The sequence below is a fragment of the Pristis pectinata genome, chromosome 8, assembly GCF_009764475.1.
Source record: "Pristis pectinata isolate sPriPec2 chromosome 8, sPriPec2.1.pri, whole genome shotgun sequence".
Classification (NCBI taxonomy): domain Eukaryota; kingdom Metazoa; phylum Chordata; class Chondrichthyes; order Rhinopristiformes; family Pristidae; genus Pristis; species Pristis pectinata.
The window spans coordinates 6897660-6910593 of NC_067412.1; the positions used below are offsets into that span (position 1 = coordinate 6897660).

At 44.9% G+C, this 12934-nt stretch overlaps 1 protein-coding gene across 4 annotated transcripts in view; it reads right to left on the minus strand.

The window, feature by feature from the left end:
* Nucleotides 1-12934, minus strand: part of LOC127573228 (arf-GAP with dual PH domain-containing protein 1-like) — a 146884-nt gene that overhangs the window by 119830 nt on the left and 14120 nt on the right. Inside the window, exon 2 of one of the 4 annotated variants that reach the window (XM_052021249.1) lies at nt 2134-2198. The exons of the other annotated variants lie outside the window; for them this stretch is intronic. Within the exon in view, the coding sequence (XP_051877209.1) occupies nt 2134-2185 (52 nt within the window). The 5' untranslated portion in view covers nt 2186-2198. The remainder of the gene's footprint in view (nt 1-2133; nt 2199-12934) is intronic. 4 annotated transcript variants of the gene reach the window in all.

Below are 12934 nucleotides of genomic sequence, written 5' to 3' on the forward strand. Positions count from 1 at the left end.
ACCAAGGTCAGAGGGGTCTTTGATTATGTTGGTTGCTTTCCTGAGGCAGCAGGAAGTGTAGACAGAGTCAGTGGAAGGGAGGCTGGTTTGCGTGATGGACTGGACTATGTTCACAACTCCCTGAAATTTCTTGCCGTCTTGGACGGAGCAGTTGTCATACCAAGCTGTGGTGCATCCAGGTAGGATGCTTGCTATGGTGCACCTGTAAAAATTGGTAACAGGCATCGGGAACATGCCGAATTTCCTTAGCCTTCTGAGGAAGTACTAGCGTTGGTGCCTACATATTGATACAGAGCACCCACTTAAGGGAGCTTTGTAATTCCTCCCCCAACCTTTATAATTCTCCATTCCAATTACAAACATTGATAGGTTGAGTGAGCTCGGGCTTTTCTCTTTGCAGAGAAGGAGGACGAGAGGTGACTTGAGAGAGGTGTCAAGATAAGAGGCACAGATCGAGTGGACAGTCAGAGACTTTTTCCCCAGGGTGACAATGGCTAACACAAGGGGGTCATAGTTTTAAGGTGATTGGAGGAAGGTATAAGGGGGATGTCAGGGGTAAGTTTTTTTTAAAACACAGAGTGGTGGGTGCGTGGAACGCACTGCCGGCAGAGGTTGTGTGGGCAGATACATTAGGGACATTCAAGAGACTCTTGGATAGACACATGAATGATAGAGAAATGGAGGGCTATGTGGGAGGGAAGAGTTAGATAGATATTAGAGCAGGATAAAATGTCAGCACAACATTGTGGGCCAAAGGGCCTGTACTGTGCCGCAATGTTCTATGTTCTATGAACAAATGCAACTCAATTCTACCAAATGCCCACCAAGGAGGGCTCAGATCCCAGTTTCCCTGGATCCCGCTAATACCCAGATCCGAGGTGTTGGGGATCCAGGGAACACTATTACAAATACCTGCATGGTAGGAAAAAAAAAGGATCTTCATTTCCAAAGCACCTTTTCATTTCAGGACAACTCAAAGCTAATGAATTATTTTTGAATCATGGTCATTGCTGCAATGCAGGAAATATGGCAGCTAATTTGCACACAGTAGAGATCCTATCAAGAATTAGGAGCTAAATTAAAAAACAGGACCGCAAGTGTTATAGCCTCAGGACAACTGGAGGAGTCATGTTCAAATACTCAGAGATAAACAGGTTAAGAAGGTTGAAGGAGCAGTGTGGGTAAAAGAGGCTCAGAAAATCCAAATCAGATGAAAGGGCATGGAGTTGACTAGTGGTCAAAAATGGTGCCTTAGATACGACAGGTAAAGGAAAAACTGAAAGACTTGAAGTCATTAAAGCAGGAGAAAGAAATTTAAAAAATAAAATAATTCAGGTTACAAACAGTTCTCAAGAACGGAACCCTGTTGTAACCTGGAGACTTCCTGTACATGCATTTTTTCCACCCAATAGCAAGTAGCACAAGGAATAAATTAGATGAATTGCAGAAGCAAGTTTATATTGGGAAATGCAAGGTGGTAGGCAAGAGGCCTGGCCACAAACCAGTCACGACTGGGAACTAAAAATACCAGGTTAGAGCCAGCAAGTCACATTGGATAACTGTAGCGAAAATGGAATAGTATTAGTGCCCAAGAATGAAATCACTCCAAATCACGAGAGAAAATAATAGGTTTTTTTAAAAAATATATAAAGAGAATCAAGGTGATAATCATGAGAGAGAGAAAGGATTAAAGACACCAGGATGAATTGGCCATTGGCCTCCTGACAGTAGCTATGAGGCAGCAGAATGTATAAATGCAGATTAGCAAAGCAAAGATAGCCTCATTTTAACATAGATTGCAATAAGCAGGCTCTCATGTCAGAAAGGTCTACATTTCTTGAGTGCGCTTAAGATTGTTTTTGTAAGAACATGCCTGGAACCAATAAGAGGGAACACTATATTAATTTCATGAGTGAGTAATGAGCCAAATTTATTTAAAAGCCAAACTGTGCATGAACATTTATTTAATAGCAATCATAATGTAGTGTTTGAAAAGGAGAAACAAACCAGCTGTGAAAATTCTAGATAGATCAGACTTCAGCACGATAGATATCATTCCTAGCAAACTAGGAACACAAGATCAGTGGCAGCTGCTTGAAGAATAATTTAATGCATTACAGTATCAATTTATACCTTTAAAAGGGCTGCTGCTCTGGTGGCCAGAATAAAATCCCAAAACCACCATCACTCAAGGTCACCTAAAAATGAAAGTGCAAAACAAAAAGGAAAAATTAACAAAAGAATTTGGCAAATAGCAGAAATAAAAACAAAAGGAGGTAAAAGAAATAGTAAGAGCCACAAAAAAGGGAACTTGAAAAGGGCATTGGCATGAACACAGACATTTCATAGTAGAAGCCAAGGTTTCACAGGAAAACATTTACCGCCATAACTACTGACATTTCCCCGTGAAATGGGGAGTAACTTAGGGATTTCCACGTGAAGGAGGAAGTTCTGAGCTTAAGCTCAGAGATTCGCTGCCAATCTACTTAAGTGCTCAGATACTGGACGCCAGTAAGGGAGCTTGAAGTTGTAGCAATTCCCCATAAATTGCAGCCAGTCCAGCGCAGGGACTGCTCCTACAGTGCAGGCAACAGCTGCAAGGAATGGACTTAATTTTGAACTTCTTAAAATTATTTCACTGCATTTTAAATATTTAAGTGTTTTTGGTTTTTGCAAGGTCACAGAGAAAGGCAGGTGTGGAACTGGTAAAATGTCAGCATGGGCTGAATGGCCTCCTCCTGTGCTGAAACCATTCCAGGATTCTCTCTACTAAAGATGCAGGATAGACCAAAAATTTTTTGTAAAAATCAGAGACAGGAATCATCAAAACCAACTTTACATAACAGAACTGAAGGAAGTAATGGCGCTGAAGTGACAAATCCCTCAGGCCAACCGATTTCTATGCCAGGGTTTAAAAGTTGATAGGAATAGCAGGAGAGGACGATCAGGGCATCTGTAATGTTTTTGGGCGGGGTTAGAAAGAGTGCAGCGAAGATTTGCCACAATGATGCCTGGACACGAACGGTTGGAGTAATTAACCAAGGTATACAAGATTGAAGGGGCAACACACACAAAATGCTGGAGGAACTCAGCAGGTCAGGCAGCATCTATGGAGAGGAATAAATAGTCGATGTTTCAGGCCGAGACCCTTCATCAGGACTGGAAAGGAAGAGGGCAGAAGCCAGAATAAAAGGGGAGGGGGAGGAGCACAAGCTGGCAGGTGATGGGTGAGTCCAGGTGAGAGGGGGAAGGGCGAGATGTAAGAATAGGTAGAATAAGCAAAGGGCTGAAGGAGGAGGAATCTGGTAGGAGAGGGCAGTGGACCATGGAATAAAGGGAAGGAGATGGAGAATAGATAGGCAGGTCACGAGGGCAAGGGAAGGGGAAAAGAGAAGGGGTGAGGGGGCCACAGGAATCAGGGAGGACAAAGGGTGGGGAGGAGGGAGAAAAAATTTGATCTAGGTCTTTAAGATCGTGAGGGAAACAGATAGGACAGGTGGAGACAAACTATTTCTAACTTTCTAGGACAAAGAGGTCAGAGCCATACCTTTGAAGAACAGAACCAGGAAACATTTCTACACGCATAGGGAAGTGGACATTTGGAATTGTCTTCCACAAACATTTAATGCTATGTCAATGGTTAATTCTGAATCGGAAATGCATAGATCTTTGTTAACAAAAAGATTTTAAACGCTAGTGAGGCAAAGGTGAGCAAATGGAACGAGGTCACAGATCAGCTTCAGTCTCTGTTGTGCACTGGGCCCTTACATTTGTACTGAGGAGTATTACATAATTTACTTGACCCAGGAGCATCAAAAGCAGTCGATACTCAACTGCTTGAAGCACCATTCGTACAACGTTACAATAATTAACCTCATGACACAGTGCTTTAAAGTAACAGCAATCACACCGACCTTTAAACAACACACACTGTGTTGCAGAATAGGCTCTCAAGGAGCTCCTGTTCCTTGGTGTTCAATCTTGAATGTTATAGTTAATTTTTTTTTTAGAAAAGTATACATTTTATTTCAATCCAATTTGGAAAAAAAAATACAATTCAACATGTCGAATGATTGCACGTTTCCTATCCTGCCTTCTGGTCTTAAAGGCTGGTACTAGTTATTTCTACATTGTCACACAAAGACAGGTTAATGTGAGAGGAAAACTCTACCTCACTCTGAAATGTATAGGCTTGTTTATAGTTTGTACTTCCTGTGATGCCAATATATTTTCCCCACTTAACACTTTACTGCCACATTCCCACCCCAAATGTTTTGAACATTTGAATCCAACAGAAGAGTGTTTAACCACTACCTTCTGATGTTCAATGGAAGTATCAATGCCAAGTGCTCCACCTTCAACATCTTGGGGTTGGGGAGGGAGGTGGAAGTTGACAACTTGCTGCACCAACCGGCCACAAAAGCTGAATATACAGTGGCAAGTTACTCATCTCCTGATTGCCCAAGGCCGTTCCATCATCTGCAAGGCAAGTCTGCACAAGTCAGGAATGCTCCTCACCTGCCTGGAAAAGTGCAGCTGTAACAGGAAGCTTGAACTGTGCAGGATAAAGCAGCCTGCTCAATTGACAGCCCCATCCACCAACCTTCTCTTTCACTCCCTCTGTCACTGGTACACAACTTCGATGCATACCACCTCCAAGAGGCACTTTGTAGCTCACCTTCAGCAGAGCCTCACAAACCTGCAATGCTTACTGTCTAGAAAAACAAGGGGAGCTTATGGGAACAGCACAGTCTGCAGTTGCCCCTACAAGTCACACACCATCTTGACTTGAAAATATCTCACTGCTCTTTCATTGTGGCCGGGTGTAAATCCTGGAACTCCCCACCCAACAGCACTTTCAACGCAAGTCCCACTGTCATCAGACTCTTGGACAGACCTCTCAGATGCTAAAAGATGAACTCTTGATCTCCCAATCTACCTCGTCATGGCCCTTGCACTTTATTTGTCTACCTGCACTTTCTCTGTAACTGTAGCAATATAGCCAGCGTTCTGTTTTTCTTTGTACTTCCTCAGTGTAGTTGTGTAGTTTCTAATTAAGATTTCTTTATTAGTCACATGTACATCGAAACACACAGTGAAATACATCTTTTGCGTGGAATGTTCTGGGGGCAGCCCGCAACTGTCGCCACGCTTCCGACGCCAACATAGCATGCCCACAACTTCCTAACCCGTACGTCTTTGAAATGTGGGAGGAAACCGGAGCACCCAGAGGAAACCCACACAGACACAGGGAGAACGTACAAACTCCTTACAGACAGTGGCAGGAATTGAACCTGGGTCGCTGGCGCTGTAGTAGTGTTACTCTAACCGCTACACTACCGTAATTGGTTTATTATTGGCACATGTACCAAAATACAGTAAAAAAAACTGTTTTGCATGCTATACAGACAATTCCAGAACATTGGTAAATCGAGGAAGGACAAAGGGGAAACCAATACTGAATGCAAAATATAATGTTACAGTTACGGAGAAAGTGTTGTACAGCTAGACAATTAAGATACAAGGGCCATAACGAGTTAGATTGAGAGATCAAGAATTCATCTTTATCATACAAGAGGCCCATTCAAGAGTCTGATAACAATGGGATAGAAGCTGACCTTGAGCCTGATGGGATGTGTTCTCAGGTTTTTGTATCTTCTGCCTCAAGGGGGGAAGAAGAGAGAGAATGACCAGAGTGGGAAGGGTCTTTGATCACGTTGGCTTCTTTCCTGACAGTATGGAGTGATCTGTCTGGATGGCACACATACAACAGCTCTTCACTATATTTCAGTACAGGTGACAATAATAAACCAATTCCAATTGGACTGCAGTGGTTCAAATGTGGCTCTCCCCATCACCCTAGACAGTACCCAGAACTGGCTACACACCTTTCTGAACAGTCCTCACTAAGGAAGCCCAATTTTTGTTTTGGATTTATTTCACAGGGTATAGTCCAAAATAAACCTTTCCTGATCAAAGAAGATCCACTCTAGCTTCTCTAATGGGAGAACAAGTGCAGACTGCTGGTGAATTTACTCCACGGACGTGTAGGTCTTGCCTGTTCTCTCAAATGCAGTGGAACGATACATCAGTGACGTGAAGACTGCTCAGCAATTTTTTTAGTCAATCTGACTCAGCAGAAATCTTCCGTCTTTGAAACCTCACAGATCCTTATCTCTGAGAAACTGATGACATTTGAGGATTTAAAGCAGCAAACAGACTGTCTTCCTTCTTGCCTCTGTGATTAAGAATCTGTGTGTCTACATGGGGGAGGGGGGGAAAACGAGAGGAAGGAAAAAGCACTTCTTTTGGGCTGAGAGAAAAAGGTCAAAATTCCACGAGTGCTGCTCGTATTGCATGAGTAATTGTTGCCAGAATTTCAGAACGGGCTCGAAAAGAGAGCTGATTTATTGAAAACTTCCTTCACTACCCGTGGTGCTGTCTCCGTTATTCAGCTCTGTACTACTACATATTAAGTGAATACTCAATAAGACAGGCATTTTCTGCGTGGATACTGCTCCATTTATGGCCAATGTCTAACTATCCCCAAACCCTGCTGGGGTTCTGATGTTACATATAGGTTAAAGATGAGAGATTTCTACCCCTAAAAGGAAAATGATAAACCAAATGACCTCATGATCACCATTACTGACAGCACTCAGCAACCAATAACTCAGAGGGCCTGAGTCACAGGGAGAGATTGGCCAGGCTAGATCCTTATTCCTTGGAACGTAGGAGAACGAGGGGTGATCTTATAGAAGCGTTTAATATTGTGAGAGGCATAGATAAGGTGGACGGTAACAGTCTTTTCCCCAGGGTAGGGGAGTCTAAAACTAGGGGCAGAGGTTTAGGGTGAGAGGGGAAAGATTTAAAAGGGACCTGAGGTGCAACTTTTTCCAGGCAGTGGGTGGTGAGTACATGGAACGAGCTGCCAGAGGAAGTGGTTGAGGCAGGTACAATAGGATCATTTAAGAAGCACTTGGATAGATACATGGAGGGGCGGGATATGGGCTGAACGCAAGAAATTGGGACTAGCTGGGTGGGCACCATGGTCAGCATGGACTGGTTGGACCAGTTGGACCAAAGGGCCTGTATCCGTGCTGTATTGCTCTGTGACTCTACGACTCTATCAAGTTTACGTCCTGCAGAAAGGATAAATGTAGTAAACTGGTATCCAATTTGCCCATAACAAGATCCCACAGACAGCACTGCTGACAAACCAACCATTTCAGTTATGCTGACTTAAGTCCTAAGATTATGGCCCCTAAATGACGGAAAGCTCTCAACCCTTTGAATAGCATCAGAGAGCTGATAGACCTTAGTCATCTCCTCTACAGACGCACCTACAACAGTGCAGCACTTCCTCACTACTGATGGCATTGTATCATAGGCCCCCCCAGTAGATAGCAGGAATTGGGGGGAGCAGGTATGTAGAGAGATTGCAGCTAGTTGTAAATATAACAGTGGGAGATTTTAACTTCCTTAATATTGACTGGGCCAACCATAGTGTAAAATCCCAGGAGAGAGGGGAATTTGTGAAATGAGTCCAAGAAAGTTTCCTTTATCAACATACAGAGCAAAATACTAGACAGGGTGTAACAATGGACCTCCTCCTGGGCAATGAGGTAGGGCAGGTGGCAGAAGTGTCTGTCGGCGAGCACTTTGGGTCCAGAGACCATAATTCTATTAGTTTTAAGGTAGTTATGGAGAAGGATACAACTGGTTCACAGGTTAAGGTCCTGGACTGGGGCAGAACAAATTTTGGAGCCATTAGGCAGGACCTTGCAGTGGTTGATTTGGGCAAAATTGTTTTCAGGGAAAGGAGCGTCTGCCAACTGGGAGGCCTTTGGAAGTCAAGAGTTCAGGGCCTGGACGTTCCCGTTAGGGTGAAGGGCAAGGCTGGCCGGTTTCGGGAACCCAGGCTGACAAGAGATGTTGAGGCTCTGGTTGAGAAAAAGAGGGAGGCATACACTGCACAAGCAATTGGGAACTAGTGAATCCCGTGATGACTACAAGAAGTGTCGGAGTGCACTTAAGAGAGAAGTTAGGAAGGCAAAAGATGATACCAGAAGGATCTGGCAGACAAGGTGAGGCAAAATCCCAAGAGATTCTACAGGTATATTAAGAGGGTGGCTAGGGAGAGAATAAGTCCCCTTATAGATCAGCATGACCGTCTGTGTGTGGAATCAAAGGAAATGAGTGAGATTTTTAATTAAAATTTCTCTTCAATTTTTACTGTGGAGAAAACAATGGGGGAAATGAGTGGTGTTGTCTTGGACTACACACAAGTTAACAGGGAGGAGGTATTGGAGGCCTTCAAGTGCATTAAGGTGGATAAATCCCCAGGGCCCGACCAAGTGCATTCTCAGACCTTGTGGGAAGCTAGAGAAGAAATTTCAGAGGGCCTGGTAGAGACTTTTGCTTCATCCCTGGCCACAGGTGAGGCTCCAGAGGACTGGAAGGTGGCTGATGTGGTATCATCATCTAAGAAGGGTGGCAAAAGCAAGGCAGGAAGCTATGAGCCGGTGAGTCTGACATCAGTGGTGGGTAAATTGCTGGAGGGGATTCTGAGGGTCAGGATCTACCAACATTTGGAGAGACCGGGCCTGATTCGGGACAGTCAGCACGGCTTTGTGTGTGGGAAGCCGTGTCTGCCAAATCTCTTGGAGTTCAAGGAGGTAACCAAGAGGGTAAATGAAGGTAGGGCAGTGGATGTTGTCTATATGGACTTCAGCAAGGCCTTCGACAAGGTCCCTCATGGCAGGCTGGCCTGGAAGGTTAGATCGCATGGGATCCAGGGGGAGATAGCGGATTGGATTCATATTTGACTCAGCCGTAGGAAGTCGAGGGTTGTTTCTCGGATTGGAGGGCTGCGTTGTGGTGTGCCACAGGGTCGGTGCTGGGACCTGTGTTGTTTGTAATTTATACAAACGATTTGGATGTGAATGTACAAGGCATGGTTAGTAAGTTTGCAAATGATACTAAAACAGGTGGTGTTATAGATAGTGTAGAAGGCTGTAGGAAATTACAGAGGGATCTTGATCAGCGAGGTCTGCGGGCTGAGGGTTAGTTAATGGCTTTCCATCCACGTAAATGAGAGATATTGCATTTTGGGAGATCAAACCAGGGTAGGACTTATACAGTGAATGATTGGACCCTGGGGAGTGTTACGGAACAGAGGGACCTAGGAGTCCAAGTGCATAGTTCACTGAAAGCAACGTCACAAGTAGATAGGGTGGTGAAGAAGGCGTTTGGCAAGCTGACCTTCATCAGTCAGGGCATTGAGTATAGGAGTTGGGAAGTTATGTTGCAGTTATACAAGATGTTGGTGAGGCCTCACATGGAGTATTGTGCACAGTTTTAGTCACCCTATTATAAAAAAGATGTTATTAAACTAGAAAGAGATCGGGAAAGATTTAGCAGGATGTTGCCTGGACATGGGGGCCTGTTACAAGGAGAGGTTGCATCGACTAGGACTTTATTCCCTGGAACATAGGAGATTGAGGGGTGACCTGATAGAGGCACATAGGATCATGAAGGGCATAGACAGGGTGAAACCACATAGCCTTTTTCCCCCAGGAAGGGGGTGCTAAAAACAAGAGGGTGTAGGTTTAAGATCAAAGGCAAGAGATTTAAAAGGGTCATTGGGGCAGCTTCTTCACACAAAAGGTGGTGCGTATTTGGAGTGAGCTGCCAGCATGGATGAATTGGGCCGAAGCGCCTGCTTCCGTGCTGTATGACTCTGTGCACAAGTCTCTGTTGCGATACTTGAACTTGCATCTTCCAGACTTGGAGGCAAGTGTGCTACCTACTGAGCTATGGCCGACTGTCACTGCTCTACACCACATACAGTACAGGAAGTGACACCTTGCTTGAACTTGTGAAGTCTAGCCGTTTGAGTGACATGCTGGGGTGTTCATTGCCTACGGAACCCTAACCAAGCAGAAAGACAGCATCTTCATGAAAAGGGGAGAGAACATTCATTTAAACCACACTTTGCACAAGGGGTGGATATTATTTGTACCAAAAGGCAGTGTTTGCATGAGGACTTGTTACTATTTATACAAGAGGCCATGCAGTGTTTGCACAAGACATGAATTAGTCATTAACCTGCTAGACCAATCACAAGCACCATTTGGCCTTGAGAGATGTTCTCAATGGATTTCTATTTTAACGATGCAACGTCCCTCATTTTACCCCTTTTAAGTTTCTCTCCTCTCCCCCAACTCCATGCTCAATAAATAGTGTGCAAATAGATGTTGCATGGAAAAAATGATGATCTGTAGAACAATTTCCTCCCAAATTACAGTAAAGCAGAAGGAAGAATTAGATCCCAGCAATGGGAATATGGAGGCACTGCCTCATTCACAGCCCACCTCCACATTGCTTCATGTTCCCTCCACCCCACTACCTACGCCAGCACTAGAGTGCGTGAGATGGAAGGGAGGGGAGGGGGTGAGCACAGACTCCTCCAACATTCTCGGGACGGGGACTCGGAGATCGTGAGACCCACTCCCGCTGCTTGCCGCCCTCGAGATGGCTGCGGTGGGAATGAGACAATCATCCACATCTGTGTGGACTGCGTGTTTGCCAAGGAGGTCCTTACTGAGGATTACCTCAGAACAGCGCGACAGCAGACTCTGTGATGCACGAGTCGTTCCCGGGGACGCACTCTGAGGCTGCTGCTGGAAGATGGTCACCTTGGTGAAACACGCACTTTGGCCTGCCCAAAATTCATTGGTCTTCCACTGTAAGGGAATGCCCACAGGCTAATGCTGCCAACTGCAGTGGCTCTGTGGGGAAGGAACAGAGTCTAGTGCCCTGTTGCCACTGGACACTGTGGGGCTGTGCCATGTGCAACAGCTTCTCAACACTTCACGGGAGCATTGTTCAAGGAGGAAACGTGAGAAGCGATGACACATTTTAAGAGAACGTATCGAATTGATAGTATGTGGAATGTAGAGAAAGACTAATGGTATTGTAAAGTATATTTTTGAAATGTTTTTTAAAAATTGGTCTAGGGAGGGGAAAATTTCAGTGCCTCCTGAAGAGTAGAAGTGGGGACATGGTTGGTGAAGGTAGATTCAATGGGGGAAGAGGGGCAAGGATTTTATTTTTACCTGCAGGTGTCAAAATTTGGCACCACTGGTTTAAGACCACGTTGTCTGAGGAGTGCCCAACAACAGATGCAGGTCTGACAATATGGTCCCAGCTTCCTCAAAATGCTTCAAGTGAAATGTTACATGAGAAATCATTCTACAACAGGCTCCTCACAGAGGTCACATTGGTGTCACAAGGGTGACTCAATCAGGAAGTGAAAACAGAATGCTGAAAATGCTCAGCAGGTCACCAGTCCTCATTGAGGGGTCAGCGGTGGAAAGGGTGAGCAGCTTCATGTTCCTGGGTGCCAACATCTCAGAGGATCCATCTTGGGCCCAACGCATTGATGCAATCACGAAGAAGGCACTACTTTGTTCGGAGTTGGAGGAGATTTGGTACGTCACCAAAGACTCTTGCACACTTCTACAGATGTACGGTGGAGAGCATTCTGACTGGTTACATCATCTTCTGGTATGGAGGCTCCAATGTGCAGGATCGAAAGAGGCTGCAGAGGGTTGTAGACTCAGCCAGCTCCATCATGGGCACAACTCTGCCCTCCATTGAAGACTTCAGGAGGTGGCGCCTCAAGAAGGTGGCATCCATCATTAAGGATCCTCACCACCCAGGACACGCCCTCTTCACGTTGCTACCAGCGGGGAGGAGGTACAGGAGCCTGAAGACCCACACTCAACGTTTCAGGAACAGCTTCTTCCCCTCTGCCATCGGATTTCTGAATGGTCCATGAACACTACCTCGTTATTCCTCTTTTGCACTACTTACTTTTGTAACTTACAGTAATTTTTAATGTCTTGCACTGTACTGCTGCCACAAAACAACAAATTTCACGACATATGTCAGTGATAATAGTCTTGATCCTGGATCAGGTCAGGCAGCATCCATGAGGACAAAACCAGCGTTAACATTCCAGGTCAATTGACCTTTCATCAGAAATGGGAGAAGTTCTAAATGAAACAAGCTTTTAAGTTGCAGGGAAAAGTGGAGAAGATGGGAGGTGGGGACGAGAGAACTGAAAAGAAAGGTCCACGAGTGTCTGAAGACCAGGAGGAATTGAAATGTTCCTGTGAAGCGTTGAGAGGCTGTTACACATGGATCAGCCCCTCAGTGTCAAGTGGCAACAGGGCACTGGACTGTGGTCTTTCCCCACAGAGCCTTTGTGGTTGGCAGCGTTAGCCTGTAGACCATTACCTTCCAGTGGAAGGCCAAGTGACGTAGGTGCTCGCTGAGAGAGAGGGTGACAAGGGTTTAATCAGGAGAAGAATGAAATATCGGAACAGGAGAGAGAAAACAAAAATGCTGGAAATGTGAGATGCAAGACTGGGATGGTTAATTCAACGTTGAATCCCTGAGGCTGTGTACGCTAAATAAGACGAGGTGCTGTTCCTCCAACTTGCGTTGAGATTTGTTGGAACAGTGCAAGAGGACACACACAGACACAGTTAACATGACAGGTCACCCTTGCACCCGTTCCAATCCTCTGCCCTGCTAACCCTTGGCCAGCTTTCCATGCATTTTAGAACTTGTTTTATTTGTATCTTTTCCCAGTTCTGATGAAAGGTCATTGTTATATAGTAAGAATAAACAGAGAATTGTATTGTTAAGCACAAGTACCACATCAGTCACTGGTGCACTATAAAGAGATCATACAGAATCATTTGCTGGACATGTGACATGACCACTGTGGAATAAACAAATTGTTGAGCCTCAGATCTTGCTCTGCAAATTTAATTAACAAAGTATGCCCTGGTAAACAAATGAGACGCAACTGCAATCAACCCAAAACATTAACTCTCTCCACAGATGCTAACAGACCAGC